Source organism: Schistocerca serialis, chromosome 3 (genome assembly GCF_023864345.2).
Source record: "Schistocerca serialis cubense isolate TAMUIC-IGC-003099 chromosome 3, iqSchSeri2.2, whole genome shotgun sequence".
Taxonomy (NCBI): domain Eukaryota; kingdom Metazoa; phylum Arthropoda; class Insecta; order Orthoptera; family Acrididae; genus Schistocerca; species Schistocerca serialis.
In genome coordinates, this window is record NC_064640.1 from 75,178,259 (window position 1) to 75,205,898 (window position 27,640).

The 27,640-nt window shown below is 40.4% G+C and overlaps 1 protein-coding gene across 1 annotated transcript in view; it reads left to right on the top strand.

The window, feature by feature from the left end:
• Positions 1-27,640, top strand: part of LOC126470685 (dynein axonemal heavy chain 7-like) — a 762,325-nt gene that overhangs the window by 452,116 nt on the left and 282,569 nt on the right. The window contains exon 19 of the mRNA XM_050098686.1: positions 16,377-16,556. Within this exon, the coding sequence (XP_049954643.1) occupies positions 16,377-16,556 (180 nt within the window). The remainder of the gene's footprint in view (positions 1-16,376; positions 16,557-27,640) is intronic.

The window sequence follows — 27,640 nt, forward strand, 5'->3', positions numbered from 1 at the left end:
AAATGGTCATATGGGAAAATCCGCACTTGATTGCTACCTTGGAGATGCTGTGTTCTATCCCTCATGTGCCGACTATAGCACCACATTCCAACTCTTAAATCTTGATAACCTGCCATTGTAGGAGCAGTAACCAATCTAACAACTGTGCCAGACACTTATCATCTTACGTACGCATTGCTGACTGCAGCGCCATATTCTGCCTGTTTACATATCTCTATATTTGAAGACGCATACCTATACCAGCTTCTTTGGCACTTCAGTGTAGAATAAACAGAGTGAAAAGTATAATGTAAATATTAAAATAAATACTTAGACAATTAAGTTTGTATGTCAACACCATCCCAGTAACAGTATCAAGAATGTCAAGGATCAGCTACAACAGCTGTGGACCAGCTAGCCTGAGGGGATAAAATAATGGCTTTATGACAAGCAGGTCAGTCAAATATGTGCAAGCATCCATGTCAGTGCAGGGCAAGACCTTACTGATAACTGAGCTCATACTGCCAAGTTCATTGGAAAATTGATTTGATTTTGTAATCACTGAAGTAATATCACACACCTTCTCAACCCATGAAGTTTCATTTTGTTTCTTTTTTCCCCCTTCCCAGTGATTTACTGTTTTAGCTGGAAGTGTGCTGTGGGGTCCGTAACAGCTACATAAGAAATAATGACACGAAATATTGCAGGGAGCCCATTACCTCTTCTCAGATGGTGGGAGTTATGATCTGTCTGTTGCACAGTGTGGTGGTCCTCCATTGTGAGCATCAGATGTGATTGACCAGAACCTTGATGATGAGTATACCTGCCATTATATGCCAATGAAATCCACTACTAGTCCACTATTACATCCAAATGCCCCACATATCTGCATCTACATCTACATCTACATGATTACTCTGCAATTCACATTTAAGTGCTTGGCAGAGGGTTCATCGAACCACAATCATACTATCTCCCTACCATTCCACTCCCGAACAGCGCGCGGGAAAAACGAACACCTAAACCTTTCTGTTCGAGCTCTGATTTGTCTTATTTTATTTTGATGATCATTCCTACCTATGTAGGGTGGCCTCAACAAAATATTTTCGCATTCGGAAGAGAAAGTTGGTGACTGAAATTTCGTAAATAGATCTCGCCGCAACGAAAAATGTCTTTGCTTTAATGACCTCCATCCCAACTCGCGTATCATATCTGCCACACTCTCTCCCCTATTACATGATAGTACAAAACGAGCTGCCCTTTTTTTGCACCCTTTCGATGTCCTCCGTCAATCCCACCTGGTAAGGATCCCATACCGCGCAGCAATATTCTATCAGAGGATGAACGAGTGTAGTGTAAGCTGTCTCTTTAGTGGACTTGTTGCATCTTCTAAGTGTCCTGCCAGTGAAACTCAACCTTTGGCTCACCTTCCCCACAATATTATCTATGTGGTCTTTCCAACTGAAGTTGTTCGTAATTTTAACACCCAGGTACCTAGTTGAATTGACAGCCTTGAGAATTGTACTATTTATCGAGTAATCGAATTCCAACGGATTTCTTTTGCATAATTTCACCAACCAGCCAAATGGAGATCCACAGTTAGGCACTCTTCAAAGTCTGTTAAGTGCTGATGAAGCTGTCTCACACAATTATGTGGCATCTCCACATCATTCACAGTGATCACTCAACATCTGACACTGCTCATGCCTCTTACATACACTACGAGAACCGGTAACAATACTGCAGCACACTGGTGGCAATTCTATCTTATCAATGAAAATTGCAACTATAATCATTTACACACCTGCCAATGGTGTGTATGAGTAAGAAGCGGCACTGACATCCAACCACATCTTCTGGGTGCTTGACATTTTTTTTCTCCCATTAATTCAAGCCCTGGTATTTCAAGGTTACATGTACTTTGACCTGGTCTTAAGAAAATGAAAGAGAAGAGTAAAAACCAATTGTTGTATATTGACCCTCATGTACATTTTATGCACATCTGAATGTGTTACATTTTGAGCTTACTTTCAATTTTCCATGTACAAGATTTGTCCAAAAAGTCATTAAATATATATTTTTTTAATATTTATTGACGTTATATGTACTAAGCTTTAAAATTCTTCAAAGTAGTTACCTTTAGCATCTACACACTTTTTACAGTGCTTCAACCATGATTGGTAAGCCCCCTGGAAGGCCTTGACTGGAACCGCATTTAAGAATTGTCACAGCCTTTTGGACATCTTCAGTGGTCTCAAACAGGCGACCTTTTATTGTGGTTTTAATCCTCAGGAACAGAAAGAATTCCAGCAGGGAGAGTTTGGGACTGTAGGGTGTCTGTGGTAGCATTGTCGCATTGTGGTTTTTCAGGTACTCAAGGACATGTAGAGACGTATGGCTGGGCGTGTTGTCATGAAGCAACAACCAGGCAGCAACGTCACCATTTTGCACTCAGAGGACCCTTTTTCTTAATCTTTCCAGGACATTTATGTAGTAAGTAGCGTTAACAGTCTGCCTTTGAGGTAAAAACTCTTTGTGAACCACACTCTTGCTGTCAAAGAAGACAAGCAGCCTCATTTTCACCGTGGATTTGCTCATATTTGCCTTCTTCACTTTTGGAGACACTGAGGGTGTGCCGTTCTGAACTTTGGTGCTTCATTTCCAGATCATACACAAAAGTCCATGTGTCATCACCAGTAATAAAGCTGTCCAAATAATCCATTTCAGTGTCCACACATTCCAACAGTTCACTCATGATCAACACTCAATTGGCCTTTTGTTTGTCCAATAGAATTTTCAGCACCAGCTTCGCATATACCTTCCTCGTGTGAAGCTCCTCCATAACAATGCTGGACACAGAACTTTTTGGAATGTTCAATGAGGCAGCTGAGAACTGAACACTTAATTAGCAGTCAAAATTAAACAATTCACAAACACAATTCACATTGTCTTTGTTTCTGTTTGTTGATGGTCTTCCAGAGCAAGGGTCATTCCTCACCTTTTCCTTGTCATCCTTAAACTTCTTCATTCACCTTGCAACTTGCATGTAACTCATCACAGACTTCCCATAGGCTTGCTTTAACATTTTGTGTGTCTCAGAAGGTTTTTTATCGAGCTTTGTGCAAAACATGCTCAGCCAATGTCACTTGACAGTCGCGTGTCATGATGAGGTCACAAAACAGGGGCGCCCTTATTCAGCTTGCTATCACTTCCTGGAGTAGACTGAGCTTTGGTGCACTGTAAAGTTGGGGGCCCACCCGTCCTTAACCAACCAATCTGAGCATGCTGCAACCAATAGTGATGCAACAAAAAAATATATTTCATGATTTTTTGGACACACCTTGTAAAACACAGGTAAAACCATCCCACTTAGGGTTTTCATTCATAATGTGCAGAAATAGCCTTGGCCTCAGACTGCTGATGCATTTCTACTGCAGATGGACGAGTACAATTTGGTTTGGAGAAGTGCACTTGGCTTTTCTTTGTTGACCCTTGACTAATTGGTACCATCTAACAATCAGTTGTATGTGCATACCATCCATATTAATACCTTTACTGTTATGCCTACTAAGTGTTCACTAAAATACAATATGCCTTTGTAACAATACACTACACATTTTACAGCATTGGCTTAATGCTGGTGCATATACTGCAGCTCGCTGTGTAGTAAGATCTGTACTGTAATGAGCCCACCTGTGTCACATTAATTTTAATGTGTTGTATGTATGTACAGTGTACTGTACATACGTAACTGTGCATTTCTTAATGTTTTAATTCATAAAGTACAATGAGTGATAGGAGAAAGAGAAAATTTATGCCATTGCCTGGTGTTGGACTGCATGGAAACATGAGGGCACGCATACTCACCTTCGGGGGTCTGGGTGACCACGTCTGATCACCACAAGGGAGAATCACTGTACTGTGCACCAAGCACCCTTCGTATCTGCACTTACCATCCAAGGACAAGTAATGGACTACCCTGCAACAGTCTGTGTCCATTGCTCAGAGACTAGCAGCAACCAGACTAGAGAATTGTCTTCTGTGTAGGCTACTGTTCACAGAACAACACAAATGGAGTTGTACCACAATGTGGAAGCATGGACTGCTGATGAATGACATCATATTTTGATCAATTATGAATCATGGTGCTGCACTACCCCAGAGTACTAACCTCAGCAAGTATGGTGATGACTTGGTTAGAGGTCCATTCTTCCAGTGTTTTGGAGAGGCACAGTGGTATTACTCCTGGTGCCATTTTGTTAGAACCCATGAGGTGTGACTTCAGGATAGGGATAGTAGTGATTGGGCAACTCTGATAGCACAAGTGTATGTCACATATATGGTGCATTTTCATGTGCTATTTTTAATGTGACAGTACTGTGACACCATTTTTGAACTACACAAATCATCCAATGTGTCCCTGGTTGAACATGTGTGGATTCAACTCGGATGTAAAGTCCCTTCCAGTACCTGCATACAGGATATCAAAGACCAATTACAGTAGTTGTGGGTCAACTTGCCTCAGGAGAGGATAAGACAGCCTTATGACACTCTTTCCAACTGCATCAATGCATACATCCAGGCCAGAGAAGGTCATTATCATTCTGATAAGTGGGCTCATACTGCCAAGTTCTTTGACAATTTGACTCAGTTTTTTAGTGACTGAAATAACACATGCCATCTCAACCCATGAAATGTCATGTTGTTTCTTCCTTCCCTTCTGGGTGCTTCTCTTCTTTTCACGCAGCATAGGTGCCTCAAATATAATTGACATTGTGAAATCTGTCCACAGTGGTGTCATATTCTGCAAACCTTCAGATAACAACACAGTGAAGATTATTTACAAGATTTGACATATATATTACTGCAGAAAAAACTGTAAAAAAATGTTGGAATTATTAGCAACATATGAAGAGGTGCCAACAGCTTTTCCACAGTGGTAACACTGGTTCCCATCAGATCTGCAAAGTTAAGCACTTTCAGCTTTGGCTTACACTCAGATGGGTGACTTTCTGGTCTTCTGAGTGCTGTTGGCAATTGGAATGCATTCAGCCCTTGTGAGGCAAGTTGAGGAGCTACTTGACCCAGAAGTAGTGTCTCCAGTCATGAAAATTGACAAGGATCAGGAGAGACGTGTGCCAACTACATGCCTCTCCATATCCGCATCCAGTGATGAGTATCGGCAGAGGATGGCATGGCCGTCAGTCAGTACTGTTAGGCCTTCCGAGGCCTGTTTGGATCGAGTTTAGTTAAGTATACAAAGATGTACTCATATAAAACAGATCACGGTTTCAATTAATAATTGAGAAGTATCTGTTAGTCTAAAATTTGTGAAAACTGTAAAATCTAGGAAAAATGACCTTAATTGAGAGATTCTCGGAGGATGTGTAGTGTAGTGTACTACCAATAAATGGTACAGAGACATCATACACATGTGGATCAGCAGTATCCTATCTCACAAGACTTGAAATATCAAACAATGGAAATCCAGCTTGGAATATCAACAATATTACACTACTGGCCATTAAAATTGCTACACCAAGAAGAAATGCAGATGATAAATGGGTATTCATTGGATAAATACATTATACTAAAACTGACATGTGATTACATTTTCACGCAATTTGGGTGCATAGATCCTGAGAAATCAGTACCCAGAACAACCACGTCTGACCATAATAATGGCCTTGATACGCCTGGGCATTGAGTCAAACAGAGCTTGGATGGCGCGTACAGGTACAGCTGCCCATGCAGCTTCAACACGATACCACAGTTCATCAAGAGTAGTGACTGGAGTATTGTGACGAGCCAGTTGCTCGGCCACCATTGATCAGACATTTTCAATTGGTGAGAGATCTGGAGAATGTGCTGGCCAGGGCAGCAGTCGAACATTTTCTGTATCCACAAAGGCCCGTACAGGACCTGCAACATGCGATCATGCACTATCCTGCTGAAATGTAGGGATTCGCAGGGATTGAATGAAGGGTAGAGCTATGGGTCGTAACACATCTGAAATGTAATGTCCGCTGTTCAAAGTGCTGTCAATGCGAACAAGAGGTGACCGAGACTTATAACCAATGGCACCCTAAATCATCACAGCGGGTTATATGCCAGTATGGTGATGACAAATACACGCTTCCAATGTGCTTTCACCATGATATTGCCAAACACAGATGCAACCATCATGATGCTGTAAACAGAACCTGGATTCATCCGAAAAAATGACGTTTTGCCATTCGTGCACCCTGGTTCGTCATTGAGTACACCATCGCAGGCACTCCTGTCTGTGATGCAGCATCAAGGGTAACCATGGTTGTTGTCTTGCAAACGTCCCCATTTGTTGACTCAGGGATCGAGACATGGCTGCACGATCCGTTACTGCCATGCGGATAAGATGCCTGTCATCTCAACTGCTAGTGATACGAGGCCGTTGGGATCCAGCATGGCATTCTGTATTACCCTCCTGAAACAACCAATTCCATATTCTGCTAACAGTCATTGGATCTCGACCAACTCGAGCAGCAATGTCATGATACAATAAACCACAATCACAATAGGCTACAATCCGACCTTTATCAAAGTCGGAAACGTGGTACGCATTTCTCCTCCTTACACAAGGCATCAAAATAACGTTTCACCAGGCAAAGCCAGTCATCTGCTGTTTGTGTATGAGAAATTGGTTGGAAACTTTCCTCATGTCAGCACGTTGTAGGAGTCGCCACCAACCCCAACCTTGTGTGAATGCTCTGAAAAGCTAATCATTTGCATATCACAGCATCTTCTTCCTGTCGGTTAAATTTTGCATCTGTAGCACATCATCTTCTTGGTGCAGCAATTTTAATGGCCAGTAGTGTATTAAAAGAACAGATTGCTATTCATCTAAAGGCAACATGCTGAGTTGCAGACAGACACAATAGAAATACTGTTACAAATTGAGCTTTCAACCAAAGCTTTCTTCCGAAACAAAACATGCACACATATTCACCTCATGCAATGTGACTGCTATCTCCAGACAGAACAATACTACCTGAAATGGAAGCAGCTGTCAGGAGTGAAGTGGGGAAGGGGAATTGATAGCAGTCTGGTTGTGGGGAGAGAAGTGAGTGCTGCCTGGCAAAGTGTGCAGGGACTGATGGTAGCAGGATTATGCTGCTACATGCAGCATTTGGATTCTATGGAGGAGTGGGGAGAGATTGGAAGTGGCGAAGTAGAGGAGCAGAAAAGGGGAAAAGACAGATTGCATGCATTGATACAGAGCTGCACAGGGTGACAGTGAGGGGTAGAGAAATGGGAGGATTTGATAGGAAAGGAGATCTGTGGTGGTGGTGATGGTAGGTAGTGTTTAACGTCCCGTCGACAACGAGGTCATTAGAGACGGAGCGCAAGCTCGGGTTAGGGAAGGATTGGGAAGGAAATCGGCCGTGCCCTTTCAAAGGAACCATCCCGGCATTTGCCTGAAACGATTTAGGGAAATCACGGAAAACCTATATCAGGATGGCCGGAGACGGGATTGAACCGTCGTCCTCCCGAGGAGATCTGTCTCCACTATAGGTGGAGGATATGGGGACAGTAGCTTACTGTAGGTTGCATTGTAAGGCCAACTCTCATCTGTACATTTCACAAAAGCTAGTGGTGTAGACGGGGATCCAAATAGCGCAGTTTGTGAAGCAGATGTTGTAATCAGGAATGTTATGTTCTGGTGCAATTTAGGCCACAGGGTGGTCTAGTTTGGTGGTGGCCATTCTTCCTGGTGGACATCTGTTTGGTAGTCCAGCCAATATTAAAAGCTGTGTAATGATTGGAGCAGAGCTGGTTTATGACATGGGTGATTTCAGAGGTGGCCCAGTTTCTGATGGCGTAAAATAAGCCTATGACAGACTTGGGATAGGAAGTGCTGACTGGGTGGATTTTTCAGACCTCACATTTGTGTCTACTACAGGATCATATGGGACTGGCATAGGGAAGGACTAAGATGATGTGGAGATTGGTTGGGGATAAAACACCACTTTAGGAGGGTTGGGAATGATCTTGGGTAGGATGTCCCTCATGTCAGGGTGTGATGGTAGATAGTCAAAGCCATGATGAACAATGTGGTTCAGTTGTTCCAGGCTGGAGTGGTATTGGATGATGAAGGGAATGCTTCTTTGCACCTGGGTCATGGGAGGAACTGGGCTGTATTGGTATTTGGCATGGGAAATCTGTTTGCAGATTAGATCTTTAAAATAATGCCTGTCTCTGGTGGCCTTTGGCACCCTTCAGCATACTGGGTAAGGGAGTTTTCATCATGGCAGATACCCTACTCCTAGTGACCAGGCTGTGTGGGAGAGATATTTTTGTGTGAAAGTTAAGGCAGCTGTTCAAGTGCAGGTGGTGTCAGTGATTGGTGGGTATGATGTGGACAGAGGTGTGGATGCAGCCATCAGAGATGAGGAGGTCAATATCCAGGAAGGTACCATGCTGTGTTGATGAAGACCAGGCAAAGCAGATGGGAGATAATGTGTTGAAGTTGTGAAGCAATGATGATAGGGCGTCAAGAACCTGAGACCAGATCATGAGAATATCACCTATGAACTTTAACTGGACCAGGGGCCTGGGGCTTTATGAGGCTAGGAAGGTTTAATATAGATGGCCCATGAACAGGTTGGCATAGAAGAGTGCCATGCAACTGCCCATGACTGTGCTATGGATTTGTTTCTATATGTTGCCTTCAAAGGAGAAGCAGCTGTGTGTTAGGATAAAGTTAGTAAGGTGTATGAGGAATGAGATAGTGGGTTTTGAGTACAAAGGACATGGGGAGCGGTAGTGTTCAACAGAGGCAAGACCATGGCTAAGAGCAGTGTTGGTGTATAGGGAACTGGCATCAATAGTGACTAGTAGAGACCCAGGAGATAAAGGGTTGACGACAGTGGAGAGTTGATGAAGCTAGTGATTGGTACCTTTGATGTGGGAGGCTAGATATTGGGCAGTTGGTAGGAGGTGTCAATCAGTAAGGGGCGACATTCTGTCAGTGGCAGAAAACAAACTGATGGTAGCAGTGGGATTTGATCCTGAGCTGAAGAATTGCCAGTCTGTGTGATTGACCGCTTGGCCACAACACCATTACATCAACTGCTCCTCACAAATCCAGCATGTGCTATACCCGCACAATACATTACACATTCTTCTAAAGAAAAATACTGACCTGACACTGTAAGAAACATAGCACTCATAGTTTTGGAAGTAAGTACATCACATCAGCTGAAAACAGACAGCTGTGTCCCTTCTCTGAGCTGCTCATAGCACGAATGACCATAATTTCAGTACTTGACATGGTTTCTAGTTATTGCAGAGAGAGCACTGCAGAACATGTTTTCACTCATTTTATTTCCATACCAGCATGCATTCATAGAGAAATGGCATAACCTTAGTAAGATTTCCAGCTTGTGTTTGAAGAGTTACAGTGTAATTTTAATGTGACTTCCGGCTCATGTTCGAAGGGAATTGATCTAATTTTAGTGTGATTTCTGGCTCACAGTTGAAGAGAGATGACATAATTTTAGTATGATATTTACAGTGTGTTGTAGCACATTAGCACTCAATAACATCCCATGTGATAACGAGCTGCTGATAGTTGGATGCATGAAGTAATTACACTGTCAGAAAAAATTGCAACACCAAAAAATAATTAATGTAGAGTAATGAAATTCCAGGAGTACATTTGTGTAGGTGACATATTTAAGTGATTAATATTGCAGGATCACAGGTTAATGTAAGTGTGAGGTAAGCCACTGCAAATGTGAAATGCTGCTACATGAATAATTGGTGTAACTGCCAAATTGGTGAATTCAGTATGCAAACATTCATCCATTGTGTTGTACAGATGCCAGATGTCAGTTTGTGGGATGGACTTCCCATGCCTGTTGCACTTGGTTGATGAATGACAGCCTCTCTTCAGTCATGTGAAACTAAAAATTTTAAAAACATATTACAAAAACCAGTTATAACCATTGACGAATATGAATATTTTCCACTGTAAAATGACAGATCAACAGTTGTATAAGTTAAAATATAAAAGACTGATTTGTTGATTACTTAAAATATAGTCACAGATGAATGAAAAATGAATGTAGTACATGAATATATAGAAACAGACAGTTGCATAAGTTAAAATGTAACAGGCCAATGTGTTGACTGATTAAAATAGTTACTTAGATGAGTGAAGTGCTGAGTGGATGTAGACTGCTAGGGATAACGGTGCCATGGGAACATAGCACTCAAGGGTAGTGTGTAGGAGGTCTTTGTTGATCCATTATGGACCGTGGGACAACAGTTGGCATGTATTTCTTGATGCAATAATTTACCAACAGCCATACGTATTGAAGAAATTTATTTTATGAACTTCTTATGTGCTACCAGTTTCGGCATTACATTGATGCCATCTTAAGGCCCCATATGTCATAGTCGTAAAAACGCTATACACGGAAGGAGCCATATAACTGGATTCGTGAATCAGAACGTTATGCAACAGCTCTTGGTGGCCAGGCTTAAGGAGATCTATGATGCCAACCTCCATCTCCTCAAAAAAATCCAAAAATCTGTCCTTCTCACCTCTATGAAGGTTACCTGGCCACCAAGAGTTGTTGCATAATGATTTGATTCATGGATCCAGTTATATGGCTCCTTCCATGTATAGCATTTTTATGACTATGACATGTGGGGCCTGAAGATAGCATCAATGTAATGCCGATACTGGTAGCACATAAGAAGTTCATAAAATAAATTTCTACAATACATACGGCTGTTGGTAAATTATTACATAAAGAAATGCATAGGAGGTGGTTTGTGTCATTTGTTATTTGGAAGAGGGATGCAGTTCCAGACCAAGGCGTAGGAAATGTGTGGAGAGGAATGGAGGGGAAGGGAGCCTTAACAAGAGGAGGATAGTAGGGATCTTTCAGATTTGGTAGGATGGGTATATATCAGCATGGATTTTGTGGTCAGGTAAGGGAAGATAACTGAAGTTTCATTGGGAGATGACATGGAGGTGTAGTGTTGTGGGAATGTTATGGTAGAGGTGTGGCAGAGTACTAGGATCAGTGAGCAGGGGAGGAACTAAGGGATGGTTAGTGCCAAGTCTATAGATAATGTGGGACTTTTGGAGGAGTTCAAGATAGAAGAGTAGAGAGGAGAATTTTATAAGTTAGTAGAGGATGTGGGTGAGGGAGGATAAGAGAATCCCAAAGGCTAGGCAGAGTGCATGGCATTGAAGGATCTGTAGGGTATGATGGAAGGAGTGAGGAGGGGAAGTCTTTGCCACATTTGCGTAGCGGAGGATGGGTCAGATCAAGACTTTGTAGGTGTGGAGGGCTGTGATAGGGTGCAGCTCCTATCTTTGTCTGGTTAGTAGTTTTAGTAATTTTAGTCCGTTGTTTACTTTCTGTTGAATGGTTAGTAGACTGGGCTTCCATGGCAGTTGGCAGTCAAGAGTTAGTCAAAGGAATTTTAGAGTGTTAGTCAAATGGTAAGATAAAAGTCACTGTGGTGGAAGTCTGGGAGGTTTGGCCTGTAATTATTGCCTGGGTTTTGGTAGGGTTTATTTTGAGGAGCAACAGGAGGTGAACTGATTGAGATGGAGCTGGTGGAATCATTGGGATTTCTGGAGGATAGGGTAGAGAGCAATGAAGGTGGTTTCATTGGCACGCTGGAGGAGGTGATCAGAAGAAGGGCTCTTTGGCATTTTAGTGGTGTAGAGGACATACAGGAAAGGAGAGAGGACAAGACCTAGGGGCACATTTGCAGTGAAATGGAAGATATGGAAGTTGGTGTTGTGATGATGATATAAGGTAGGTGTTAAAGGGAAAGGATGCGATGAGGCATGTATTGGTCTGGAGTTTAAAGAGGAGGCCAGAATGTTGGACACGGTCATAGGCTTCTTTGAGATCAAGGGAGACAAAAATGATGGATTTGTGGTTGTTGATTTGGTGGGATAGAAGATGAGTAAGGCACACGAATTGGTCATTGGAGGAGAAACTGGGGTGGAATCCACACTGATGTACTAGATTAGGTAGGTTTTGCTGTAGGTATTTGTGGATATGTCAGATATGTGTAGGTGAGGCTGATGAGATGATAGTAGTAGGTGTTAGTGGCAGATTTATTAGGTTTGAGGAAGAGGATTTTGGGGGTTTCCCACAGCTCAAGATAGAAATACAGGTAAAGGACTATATTATAAAGATTGGCCTGGATTTCTAGGAAGGAGAAGGGACCTTTTTTCAGGTGTCTGTAGATTATGCAATCATTACTGGGAGCAGTGTATGAATTTAAACAAGCAGACTCAGCCGTATGTATACAAACTGTATAATTAAAAATCTAAGGGATCTATCCAGTATTTCTAGATTGTACAGTTTGTAATGTAGTTTTAACATCAATGTATGCAAGTTATGTTTTTATAAAAATTTGCTAACAAGCATATTATAAACATTTAATTGCATTTAACCTTAACTTGGCAGACATGACACTGTTTTTAAAATTTCATCATGTGGTGTTGATCTAGATCTGCAATAAAATACAGATGAAATTGTGACCTATGTTGACCTTCTTTCTGTCCTGGATTATGTCATGGTTGTCAGGTACAGTTATTCATATGGAATCAATCCTGACATGATAATATTACTTTTGCATGCCAAGTGTGCTGAAGTACTCTAGGAACTACAAAAATAAGCATTAAAATGTAGCTTCAGTCATCCAAGGCAATTGTTGTCTGGAAAATACAGTTAAATTGGCAGTAACAGATAATGCTCTGGGACCAGGGAACCACTAAACTTGTTTCTCCAATACTATGGTTTTATAAAGATCCAATAATTACTATGCTAGATGTACAGAGAGTAAACAGAAATTATTATTATTATTATTTTGAGCTTTTCCTCATTACACAGGCTTATCCCCAACATAATAATTAACTTGGAAATTACAAACAATAAACGTTCTTAAACTATATTTTCAAAATATTCCTCCAGGTGTTTCAATCTTGTGTGTCCTCTTCCTCTGCGCCCATTCTCCTCATTGTGTGCTGTACATTTTGGAGCCAGGTGGTCATAGGTCGTCCTCTTCTTCTTATCCCCTCCAGTTCCCACTCCAGTATCAATTTTGGTATTCTGATTTTCTCCATTCGCCGTACATGCCCGTACCACTGTAATTTCTTCCTATCCATTACGTCATATATTCTTTCTTTTATTTCCATTCTCCTTATTATTTTGGTGTTCCTTATCTTTTCTTTCTTGGAGATTCTTGCTGATCTTCTCCAGAAGTCCATCTCTAGAGCTTGTAATTTTTTAATGTGCTTCATGTTAATTGTCCAGGTCTCCGTTCCATACAGAACCACACTCTCTAATATGGATTTGTATATTAATTTTTTAGTTCTGCTCATTACATTCCTGCTCCATAAGACTGAGTTAAGCATCCCAATGACCCTCCATCCGCTACTAATTCTTTTATTGCTTTCTGACTCTGACTTTCCCTCGATTTATAAAATGGATCCCAAATAACAGAAAGTGTTTATCTTTTTGATTTTCTTTCCTTCAATGTATAGCTCATCTGAATCATTAGTCAAGTATTCTGTTTTTTGGTAATTAATCTTCAAACCCCAAGTTTTGTATGCTACTGCTAGTTGATTGCACATATAGTTAGCATCTTCCCCATCTTGTGCTACGCCTACTTGATCATCAGCAAACAATAAATGATTTAGGTAAACGCCGTCTCTTATTTCTAATCCCATACTATTACATTTACGAGACCATGTTCTAAGGCTAATATCTGTATAGATTTTAAATAATGATGGTGACATGGGACAGCCCTGTAAAAGGCCTTTGCTTGTTCTAAATTTCTGTGAAAGTTTATTACCAACTTTCACTAGGCAAATGTTATCTTTATACATCTGTTGTATTATTTTAATCAAGGAAGGGTTTATCTTTACCATATGTAGTGCTCTCCAAAGTAATTTTCTTGGAACAGTATCATACACTTTTTCTAGATCTATGAAAATTAATCCTAAATTTTTTGATTTTTCCCTATGTTTCTCCAAAATCTGTCATAATGTGAAAATATGGTCTACACATGATCTCCCAGCCATGAATCCACATTGTTCTTCTTGGGTTATAAAATTTTTTTCCAGTTTGTTTTTAATTACTTTCGCAAAAATTCTCATTAATGTGTTTGTAAGACAAATTCTTCGATAGTTTGAACAAATTTTCCGATCCCCTTTCTTAAATATTGTATTAATGTAACCTAGCTTCATCTCATTGGGTATTGAATCTCCATGTATCATTTTGTTGAAGAGCTGTGTTATCAGTTTCACAATTTTGTCACCACCATATTTCAGACGCTCCAGATTGATATTTACCATACTTTCCTGTTCTCAATGCCTGAAGTACTTAACTTTCTAAAATTTGGATCTCATCATCTTCATGTCCTTTTTCTTCCACTGTTCCGTCTTCTAGATATTCTTCTCTGTCCTCATTTAATAATTTTTGGAAATACTCTTCCCATTCCTTCTGTGTTATCAGTTGGAGATTAGTTTTGCTTTTTGTATCCTGTCGAAGCCCTTTTAATACTGACCATGCTTCTTTTGCTCTCCCAAATCCTAATTTGCTATTCACCTTGGCACATGTTCTTTCCCATGCTTCATTTTTTGCTATCCTTATTTTTTTCATCACTTCATTCTTCTTTTCCTTGTATATTGATCTTGTTTCTTCTGATTTATCATTCAACCACTGAAGGAACGCATTTTGTTTTGCTCTAACAAGGACCTCTAGTTCCTCTGACCATCACTCTGCTGCACGGTTGTGGTTGCTATCTTTTTTACCCAACACCTCTGTTGCTATTATTTTCACATTAGCTTTTATATAGTCATATATTTCCTCTGTTCTTCCTTCAAATGATTCAACCAGTTTCCTTTCCATCCTGGCCGCAAAGAGTGCTCTGCTACTTTTGTCTTGTAGGCTGTCAATATTAAAAGGTAAAATTTCATCTTTCTCAGTCTGGTTCATTTTATTTATGTTACTTGTATCATTCTTTGCATTCTTCCATGACCAGAAAGACTTCATTTTTACTAAATAGTGGTCTGATCCACACTGGGCTCCTCTATAAGATCTGACGTCTACTGCCTTAAAACTACTTTTTTGCCTAATGATAATATAATCTAATATAGAATGAAGTTCTTTAGTGTTCTGTTGCCAAGTGTATTTATGAATGTCCTTATGTTTGAAAAATGTGTTGGTAATTTTTAGATCAAATTGTTCACAAATTGCAATCAATCGTTCCCCATTGTCATTATATTCGTCCTCTCCATATTTTCCTACTATTCTACAGGATTCTCTAATTCCTATCCTTCCATTCAGATCTCCCATGATAATCAGTTCCTTTCTTCTTGGGATTTGTTTAATAGTCTCCCTGAGGGTGGCCCAGAATGTATCTTTCTCCTTATCTTTTGTGTCGTTTGTGGGTCCATATACGACCATAATCCCAACTTCCCTAGCAAATAACGTCATTTCAACAGTTATAACATGTTGATTGATGAATGTCCAATTTTTGATTCTTTCTTTCCATGATTTCTTTATCATAATGGAGACTCCTGCCTTGGCTCTTACTGCTTTTGATACCCCACTCCAGATATGTACATAATTATCCAGTTCTTCTTCTCCTTGGCCTTTCTTCTTTGTTTCAGAGAGTACGACAACATCCATGTTGAACATGTCAAGTTCTGCATGTAGTAAATTTATTTTAGTGGAAATACCTTGCACATTCCAGCATCCAAACGTCATTTTCCGTTTCTCATCGCCAGTTCGTCGTCCAAAGTTCCAATTTTTCCGAGGCATATTATTAGGTTTTTTAGCATTTTTATGTTTTTATGTGAGTGAGGAGCTGGCCCACTGCACAACCCCCAACCCGGAGGACCAGGTAATTTTTAATCAAGGTTTTCTTCCTTTAGCCTTTGATAAGCCAATATCATACTACAAGGCAGCAGTTGCTAGTTTTGGTCCACCCCGGGAGACCAGCAAACTCCACACGGGGTAAACAGAAATTCAAAAGCACAAAAACAACTTTTTATCATAACACATTTCCAGTTCTGCTTCTTGAAAATAAATACTTACCCAGTAGTAAGTATCTACATTTTAAACATTATCAGCTGGCATACCCATATCCATTTGTGTAATTTCCTAATTTTCATTACAACAAATACTAAGTTATGATGTAAAGAGAATTTTGTCTCATTCACTGTTACCTGTATCACCTTATTCAACAGTATTATTGACAGATTGTAATTAACACAATTGTAAGTTTCAGAGGCAAAAGGAATATCAGAAATCAGTTGAGTGCACATGACACTGTAAGTACAAGTGTTTTACTTAAGTCTATTATTCTAGGAGTAAATGCATAAAAGACTGGCACTGCTTCATAAAGACGCTGAAAGTACCATGTTCAGATGATTTCAGTATAATGAATGTTCTGAGTTCTGAAGTCAAGGTGCAAACTTGGAATATCTGTGGACTACCAAGGGATGACTTCTCAACAGAAAATGGAGTAATTGTTGATACTACAAAAAGGTAACAAATATTTGTGTTTCACTCATTAAAGCATGTAGCTCTGAATTCTATGTTCTTTGTAGTGCAATTCAAGGAATATTCCTCACATGCATTCACCATCTCCACTTCCTCAGCACATCCCTTACACACACACACACACACACACACACACACACTCACACACACACACACACACACACACACACACACACACACACACACACACACATACATGCATATATGAAGGAATATTGCATCATAATTTTGAATAATACAGGCACTGCAATTTTGTATTTATCCGCCGACTCTGGATGAGTGACTTTCAAGTAAAATGTCTCCCCTCTTGAGGAGTACACACAATGGATATACAACTACAGTTTTTAGACACATGGTTGATGATATATAAGTTTGGGTCTGGCTATGAGTCATGATTGGATGGCTTAATGCTAAGGTTATCACTCATAATAAACAGGAAATCTGGGTTTGAGTCCCAGTCCAACACAAATTTTCACTATCATCATTCCATTATACATCTAATTATTATGTGTTTTAACTTGCTGTGTCTCTGCTTTATAAATTAAAGTAAAGTAACCCTACTTTATAAAATATCGTTACTTGGGAACTGATGGGTGGTTAGAAAATTTTACTACTATCAGGGATCAAAAAAAGTGGACAGTGGGTAAACAAGGTTGATTACCCATACTCTAGATCACGTAACTGTGGATTCCGTAAATGGTTTAAGAAATACTGTAAACTCTCCAGTTGTGTGGTGATCATAGCCTAGCCTTTAATTAGGGGTATGTTTGGTATCTAAAACAGCCCTCACTGACTCAATCTGAGAATGTACTGGTTGAAGCATGGCAAAATAACTATTTCAATGTGAAATCATACTGCTTTAAAGATTAATTTAGTCTGGCAGAGAAACCTCTTCTCTTGAAGTAGTAAACCATAGCTTAACTGAATTAACAATGGTTAATATATCTGGGAAATTTTATTTCAAAAGCTGTTCATTCAGAATATGCATCAATATCATGTTTGCAGTATGAGCTGTGCATAAGGAATGTTTATATAAATGTTAAGAGCCTTACCAATATTACTGGCCTGGTCTATGACAAAAACTTTTTTGACAATGTCCTCATGAGAAACGCCTACAGTTTCCAGTCGATCTTCCATCTCACTTCAAAATTATTGTTCCACTCTTTGGGTGTTTGGGAAATGCCAAGCACATTAATATATATTTATTCAAACACCAGTTGGAATTTGTGTAGTGTGTTGTGACAGACACATAATGAAACACATTGTCTGTCTATAAATCAGTTGCTTTTGCACAGATAACAGACTGAATTGCATGCACTATTTCAGGAAGCACTTCACTGGATACTTTATCAGCTAAGTTTTCAACTTTCCTAGCTACTGTTGCGTGGGACAGCACAACATTTTTAATAACCCCTGAGCTGTATTTTTTCCTATTTGAATCAATGTTTGTCTTAAATTTACAAAGTTTTCAACCTCTCTACTGCTAAATTGGCTCAGGCCCTTAGCACACAATTTCACACACCCATCAGCCACCAAGGTTTTGTCTTCTTTCAAAATAGTTATGGTGTGAGGAAACTGCTTGTCAAATTTCAAAACATGTCAAAATTTACTCTCAATTGTGAGCTTACTACTTTTGTAAAATACCTACTGATTTATGTGAAACTGCCTCATAAAAACATGAAAACTTTTCCCATTGGTCTGTTAATTTCGCAGCTTCCACCATTACAGTAACTGAACTGCAGTGAAAACACTTATGCAAACATGCACCTGGCTGTTTGGTAATCTCATTGAATTGATAGCACAACCTTGCTCCTAATTGAGCACATGTAGGATCAGCTTAGATGTCAAGTCCTTTCCAGTGCCGCTAGCCAGAATATCAAGGACCAATTACAACAGTTTTGGGCCAGTTTTCCTCAGGAGAGGATTTAATAGGTTTATGACACCCTTCCAAACTGAATCAGTGCATCCATCCTGGCCAGAGGGTGTTCAACATCATACTGATAAGTGGACTCATACTATAAAGTTGTTTGTTTGACTCAATAATGTTATTACTGAAACAAAATCATGTATGCTTGCAACCCATGATGTTTCATATTCTTTCTTCCTCCCCTTCTGGGTGCTATATATATTTTTGTCAGGAAGTGTAGGAGGAAACAAGCAGTACAAGTTCAGATAATAGACTAAATATGCCCAACAGAGACTAATAAATACACAAAATCAATGCAAAGTACATACACATTATTGGAAATTTCTCTTTTCATGTCTAGTGGGGAGGATTAAAAGCAATTAACACAATTAAGTCATATGCCTTGGTAAGTGCAGATTATTTCTCCAAAGTTTCACATTAAAATAATTTTATGCACTAAGTCATTCTCTTCTGATCCAAGAGGGTCTGCATTGTATGTGCTTCCTACAGTTAAGAATAGTAATGTATTACCATCCTTCAGTAAGAAATTTCTGGGTGTGTGAGTTCATCAACATGTTCTTTATAAAATCAATGTTTTGGCCATTATTGTAAGTGGGCTTCATCAGAATGATGAATGTGGTACAATTCCAATGCCTCTTTCAGGTCTTATGTAATGTAATTTCATCTTTCTCATAGAGTCAGTTAGTCAGAAAACATTGATATTTTTTCATTGGCTGGTAGGAGTGGGAAGGTAGAGACTAATAACTTTTATTAGTAATAGTTTTTATTTTAATACATATTGACTCTTTTGTGTGAATGAAGAGAAAGTCAATACACTGACATAGTATTTTGCTCTCAAGGTGCCCTATGGTAGTAAAGACCATTCGGTATGTTATCTGCCTTTAGTAGCTATTTGTATTATCTTGTCTAATGGAGCAGCCTTGTGAATGCTGTCAGTCTGTAACCTGGCTATTTCTGGCTGCTGAGATGGTGTCAATTTGAGCTCATCATCAGCATTTGTGTGGGCAAGCTGCTTCACAATTTCAAATAGCTCTCATATCTTTCTCATAACGGAGGGAAGGAGGGCATCTGCCTAACTAGTTCATGAGCTTTGTGCAGTTATGCTGTTTTGGAATATTATGCCACTGTTGTTGTGTTGTCAGAGTAATATATGCTTTTTTCTTCCATTAGGTATGTGCTAATATGATTTACCACATCTCCAACCTATATATAGTGTTGCTACCCAGTCTTTTAGCAACAAAAATAAGAAATAGTGAGAGAGCAACCATGAAGCATTGCAGTAGTAGCTTCAGGCTAGTAGCCACAGTGTGGCTATATGCACATCAGTAGAACATGTACATAATGGGACTGTGAGATGAGGCTAGCTGCACTCAGTGGAAAATTGCACCACACAGCAGTAAAAGTTGTAGCAGGTGGTACAATGTCACCACACAAGGTCAAGTCTCTTGTTGTGGACAAGGAGACTGGATATCAGGTTTTAATGAAACAAATGTGCCTTGGAACAACATAAATATGTCTGAATTTTGAGGAAGAGGCAGTTCCTTTTGCTAGAGTCTATTAGCACAACCATGATGCCAGGACCACACCAGCCAGCAAGATGAGTGTCCATCATCAGCAGGAGCCATGGGTCCAGGACCAGGCTGTGCCTCTCACCACCAGCACAAAGTTCCTAATAGAACTTAGCGTCACAGCACTGCCAATCTGGCATCTGCGCCTACTGCCACCAGCACTGAGTAACCCACAAGAGTTAGTACCTCAACACCAGCCACTGGGCCAGCTCCTGCCAGAGGGCAGCAAGCTGAATCCCATGAACAGTAGTCTCAATGTGCTGTCACTGTGAATGTGTGTAGGGTGAGGGTCTGCTCAATTTGCTATCATTGATGGAGGAGCAACATGCCACTGATGTCACAGTTATGACCTACAGAGATTACTGGCCACCACGGGCCAGCAGTCAGCAACACAGGCTGCCTTTGCAGCATCCTCTCACAATGGCAGAAGTCGGCACCTGTATGTCAGCACAGGTAATGGTCAAGAGGAAGAGGCATGTTTTGACTCACTGAGCCATAACAAAACATGTACAGAAGTTGAATAAAGCATTCCTTACTATTAGTAGTGTTTCCACTGGGCCTCTGGCCCATCACCACCACCATTCACCCCACCTAGTGCAACTGCACTCTTCGAAGTGGTGTCAGGGGGGCTGTCATTGTTGCAGACAACAGCAGAGCGTCAGCCAACCCCACTCCCCTCTCCCTCACAGTGTAACATCTGAACCACAGCCTACAATATCATCATCTGGGGTGAATGGGAGAAATTTTGTTATTTTGTGGTGACAATCATTGGGTCAAAGATTAGGGAGCATGATAATAATAAAGTTACTTTTGTAAAAGTTAGGAACCAGTCAATTCATTATAGCATCAGGATAACTATAGATGTAAGTTGTTAGAACTTGTGCCTTGTACACAGTGCAGTTTGTGTGGGATTTCTGTCCCTTGTGTCAAACCTATAACAGTTGTGATCAAAATTATTCTGGGTATTATGCCATGTCATTGCTAAAAACTAACAACAATAATAAACTAAAACTGATGTTTCGGCCGAATTGCAACGGCCTTCCTCAGGGCACGACTGGTTTTGCATGCAAATAGGTGCTTCTATTTATTACAGACTATCGATGTCTGTCATCACTGTTGTAAAACTTTTAATTCGCCCTCTAATACGATTGGCTAGTCAAGGCATAAGGGAAGATGGAAGGAAAGAAGCTATTCGTGGATGTCCATGTCGTCAACGATTGGTAGCTGTCCACCAATCAGCGTTCGGCTTCTGGTCAGCAAGTTTTCCTCCTGGTGTGTGTGGAAGTGGACTGACAGTTGCTCTACAGCTGTTTGTGCAGATACGTCCATGTCCCATGCAACTTCTGCCCCATGACCACTCACAGCCCATTGGACTGGGATGGCCGGCAGCCGGGATGCTGGGAGTTTGTAGCCATTTTCTCTGTTGATGTTGTCAGGCTGCTTAATAACTTCGATCGCCTCCCGTATTTTGTGTTTTCGCATCCACAATTCTTTCGCCAGTACTCAGGCATCCTGGAACCTGATAGGTTGTCAAAAGTCACGGTGATGTTCCGCTATCACCGATTTATTATGTTGTTGTAATCATACTTAGCATTTGTGTTCTGCATGTCAGGGCCATGATGGACAGTAAGAAAAGTGGGCATCACCAGTGGCAATTATAGGTTCAAGATCAGGCTGTACCTGTAACCACCAGCATTGAGTTCCTCATGAGACTTACTATCCACCTACCATCTTCACCTGCTGCCATCAAGACTGAGTTCTCTACAGGATTTAGTTCCTCAGTACCAGCCACTGGCCAACCCCTGTCAGAGGTCAGCAGGTCAGATTCTGCACACAGCAGTCTCCACGCTCCATTGTGGTGTACATTTGCCCGGCCATGGGACCACTTCAGATCCCATTACTGATGGAGAAGTAGCACATCATTGACACCACAGCCATGGCCTATGGAGACCACTTGTCATCCATGGACCTGCTGTCAGTGACACAGGGTGCCTAGCAGCATCCTCTTACCAGGGTGGAAGCCGTCACCTGTATGTCGGCACTAGCCCTGGTCAACAGACGACACGGTTTGCCTACTGAGCCACAGCAAAGCATGTACTGAAGTTTACCATCAGTAGTATTTCCACTGGGCCTCCTATCCCATTCATCACCAGCACTCACCCCACCAAGTGCAACTGCACTCTTCATATAATATTCTAAATATGCAGTTTACTTTGTAGACTCCATATGTGCATATCTTTCCACAGCACCTTGCTGCTGTGACAGATCAGCTTGATACCCCCTTGCAAAGAACTTTTCCCACTGATTCATGGACATTATGCAGATACAACTGGAGGATGATGTGATTTTTTTCTGTCATGCACTTTCTTGTAGTTTTATTTTGTAATGCTACACTACTGGACATTAAAATTGCTACACCAAGAAGAAATACACATGATAAACGGGTATTCATTGGACAAATGTATTATGCTAGAACTGACATGTGATTACATTTTCACGCAATTTTGGTGCATAGATCCTGAGAAATCAGTACCCAGAACAACCACGTCTGGCCATAATAATGGCCTTGATATGCCTGGGCATTGAGTCAAACAGAGCTTGGATGGTGTGTACAGATACAGCTGCCCATGCAGCTTCAACACAATACCACAGGTCATCAAGAGTAGTGACTGGCGTATTGTGATGAGCCAGTTGCTCGGCCACCATTGACCAGACATTTTCAATTGGTGAGAGATCTGGAGAATGTGCTGGCCAGGGCCGAAGTTGAACATTTTCTGTATTCAGAAAGGCCATTACAGGACCTGCAACATGTAGTAGTGCATTATCCTGCTGAAATGTAGGGTTCCTCAGGGATCGAATGAAGGGTAGAGCCACGGGCCGTAACACATCTGAAATGTAACGTCCACTGTTCAAAGTGCCGTCAATGCGAACAAGAGGTGATGGAGATGTGTAACCAATGGCACCCCATACCATCACGCTGGGTGATACGCCAGTATGGCCATGACGAATACATGCTCCCAATGTGTGTTCACCGCGATGTCACCAAACACGAATGCGATCATCATGATCCAAAAACATGACGTTTTGCCATTTGTGCACCCAGGTTCATCACTGAGTACACCATCGCAGGTGCTCCTGTCTGTGATGCAGCATCAAGGGTAACCGCAGCATGGTCTTCAAGCTGGTAGTCCCTGCTGCTGCAAACATCATCGAACTGTTTGTGCAGATGGTTGTTGTCTTGCAAACGTCCCCATCTGTTGACTCAGGGACCGAGACGTGGCTGCACAATCTGTTACAGCCATGCGGATAAGATGCCTGTCATCTCGACTGCTAGTGATACAAGGCCGTTGGGATCCAGCATGACATTCCATACTACCCTCCTGAAACCACCGATTCCATATTCTACTAACAGTCATTGGATCTCGACCAGCTCAAGCAGCAATGTCGCGATACGATAAACCGCAATCACGATAGGCTACAATCCGATCTTTATCAAAGTTGGAAACGTGATGGTACGCATTTCTCCTCCTTACACGAGGCATCACAACAACATTTCACCAGGCAACACCAGTCAACTGCTATTTGTGTATGAGAAATTGGTTGGAAACTTTCCTCATGTCAGCACATTGTAGGTGTTACCACCTGCGCCAACCTTGTTTGAATGCTCTGTAAAAGCTACTCATCTGCATATCACTGCATCTTCTTCCTGTCGGTTAAATTTTGCGTCTGTAGCACTTCATCTTCATGGTGCAGCAATTTTAATGGCCAGTAGTGTATAATGCTATATATTGTTCTGTTTTGTAGTCATTTGCTCTAAAAGTGGGTTTCAGTTTCTGCAGTATCCCTTTCAAGTTTTAAGTACAATGATATTCTAAGGCAACATTTTTGTAAACAAGTGTAAATGTTTAGAATATAAATATACTGAACACTTCATAGAACAAAAACATGGTTATGAAGGTAGTATCTGTTCCTGAAAGAGTAGGTACATTGGTGACTATGCAGCTTCTCTAGAATGAAATGATAATTAACTGGGGCACACATTCCCAACATGTCCCCAACAATGTATATCAATGCCTCTTTGCAGCTAGGGTGTCAATTTAATTATCATTTAAAAACATGGTTTTTATAAATTATAAATATGTCATAAATTTTCTTCAGTTCTCTTCCCATAGTCTTTCCTGACATTTAAGCATAAGATAAATAGATAGGTAAAAATATTTACTTTGATAATGGATTAATCTTAAATGCTTCTGTATACAGATGTAGATCTATTATAGGAGTGTTGAAGATTTTCCCCAAGATCCTTATATTTTTCTGCCCTCTTATTTTCTAGAAAGTTTGTTGACACTTGAACAAAAGCATCCGAAGTTAACTTTTCATCATCTGTCAGGATGATTTTGAGATGCTCATCTTTGTACAGATTGCATATCTGGGGACCCATGAAAATCCCCTCTTTTATTTTTGCCTCACAAAAATGTTGGAAATTTCTCATGCAAATAGAGAAATGCTTCCCCATTTCTGTCCATTGCCTTAACAAAGTTTTTCATGAGGCCTAATTTTAGATGAAGAGCAGGGAGAATTATGTTCTTGGATTCAACAAGTGTTTCATGCATAACATTGTGGGATCCCACTTCAAAGTGATTAATGCTTAAGCCAATCTTTCTTTTTATAATGAAGTGATTTGGTGCAGCTATCCCAGAGGCACAGGAAGCAATAGAATCTGGTATAGCCATGTTTTTGCCCGAGTAATATGCCTATGATATTCAGGTCCCTGGAAATCTCTCATTTAAACTACTCATAGTTCAATTGTAATAACAATTGTTTGAACATATCATAGGTTTTTTTTTAATGTTAGGTGAATATCCAATTGGACTCAGTGGTAATACATTGGCATTACTGAGCAACACACACTTGAGATTTACTTTGGAGGAGTCAATGAACAACTTCAACTAATCACTTTCATGGTCATTAGATTGGGTTACATTAGATTTACTTTCGTTCCAATTGATCCATAGTGAGGAGGTCCTTCAGGATGTAGAACATGTCAGAAAAACAATAATACATGACAAATATTTACAACTCAAACAAATAAGCTAATGTATCATTTCACAGGTCCCAAGTGGAATGATCATAATTTTTTAATGAACACTATATGAAAGGATCATTTTACAAATACTAATGCACTGAATTTAAAATAAAAAAGTTTTTTTTATTTATTTATAAGGTAATAAATGTGTAATACAACTACTATAATACTTGAAACTTCCTGGCAGATTAAAACTGTGTGCCCGACCGAGACTCGAACTCGGGACCTTTGCCTTTCGCGGGCAAGTGCTCTGCCATCTGAGCTACCGAAGCACGACTCACGCCCGGTACTCACAGCTTTACTTCTCCCAGTATCCGTCTCCTACCTTCCAAACTTTACAGAAGCTCTCCTGCGAACCTTGCAGAACTAGCACTCCTGAAAGAAAGGATACCGCGGAGACATGGCTTAGCCACAGCCTGGGGGATGTTTCCAGAATGAGATTTTCACTCTGCAGCGGAGTGTGCACTGTATCCTTTCTTTCAGGAGTGCTAGTTCTGCAAGGTTCGCAGGAGAGCTTCTGTAAAGTTTGGAAGGTAGGAGACGGATACTGGCAGAAGTAAACCTGTGAGTACCGGGCGTGAGTCGTGCTTCGGTAGCTCAGATGGCAGAGCACTTGCCCGTGAAAGGCAAAGGTCCCGAGTTCGAGTCTCGGTCGGGCACACAGTTTTAATCTGCCAGGAAGTTTCATATCAGCGCACACTCCGCTGCAGAGTGAAAATCTCATTCTACTATAATACTTATTTACAATGAACACATGGCTGCTGGCAAGTTATTGAAAATGTGTGTTCCTGAATAATGCACACCTTTTTATACAAGACTAAGTGACTTTAAATCCTTGTGAAGATTATTCTTATTTCTATTATTGATTCCATGAATTGAGCTGTTGGTTTGAAAAAAGTGATATATTTTTAATGACAAATTTCATTAAAGAATAAATATATTGGGAAACAGTAGTTAGTATCCCTAGTTCCCTAAACAGGCTTCTGCAGGATGATCTTGAGTTCACACCACATATAACTCTTACTGCACGTTTTTGTGTGCGGAAAACTTTATCTTGGCTTGATGAATTACCCCAAAAAATAATCCTATATGACATTATGGAATGATAGTAAGCATAGTGCGCCAGCTCTTTCATTTTTATATCCCCCATGTGTGACACAATTCGCATTGCAAATAGACATTTGTTAAGATGCTTTAGCAGTTCTGTGGTGTGCTTTTCCCAGCTGAATTTATTATCAAGCTGTAATCCCAAGAATTTAACACTGTCCTCTTCTTCTATCTGCTTGTCATCGTATGTTAGGCGTATACTCGTGGGACACTCCTTACAAGTTCTGAACTGCATGTAGTGTGTTTTTTCAAAGTTTAGTGACAAAGAATTGACTAGGAACCAGTGATTAATGTCCACAAATATTTTATTAGCTGATCTTTCTAAGACTACACTTGATTTGCTATTTAATTGCAATGTTTGTACCATCGGCAAACAAAATGAATTTGGCATCTTGTAATGTTACTGATGAAAGGTCATTGATATACTCAAGCAAATGCCCATAGATGCTATTAGTTCCTGTACATCACTATAAAATACCAACGTCTTTTCACTTTCAAAGAACTGAAGGAATGGCATATTGCAGTTAAGGAATGCAATCTCATTTAGCATCTTATCAAGGCAATTCCACTGTTTTAGGCTTGACAGCAACAGTTCAGCTTTACCTTTTGGCAATTCCAGATCTCTCACTAGGTTATGAAGTTCACTCTATGTTATTTTGTGTACTTCTGTACACTTGCCATTACACACAAAATCAGGATCTTTCAAAGCAGTGGGTTTTGAAAGTGACAGTGCAGCATTAGTTCACTACTGCACTCATCACTATCACAATTAGGTGGACTGGAACAGAGAGTCCATCTCTGTAGGTCAGTGGTTGCATGGCCAATGGTATGTTACAGTATGTCAAGGAAGACTATTTCTTCTTGGAAATACTATGTGTTAATGGAGTTGTCCCACAAAATTACCTATCATTCACATTCACTAGACTTAAGAGGCACAAACATGTTTCATCACCCAAAGAGATTGACAGCATTTGAGAGGATGATCATGGGTGAGGCAAAGCCCATTGAAGGTTTTTCACAATTCAGCCACAAATAAGGACTCCAGACACAAGATATGCAACATAAATGAGGATCTCAGGGCTTGTCTTGGTCCCTGATTTCACAGCCAAAGTATAGTTTGTATGTGTTCCTAATATATGGCATTATTGGTCTCCTTTGTGATTTTGATGTAGCCTGTCCACAAATGTAGGAAAAACTGTCAGCACTGTTTACACAGTTACAAGGCATATTGACTCACAGGATTTACAATGACCACATTTGCTAACTACACTTCAGTAACATGAACAGAACACAACATGTAACAGACCGAAACTACACTTAAATGAAAACATGCTCCACTTCTCTCTTCATCCTCCCATTGTTGCCACAAGCGCCAACTAAT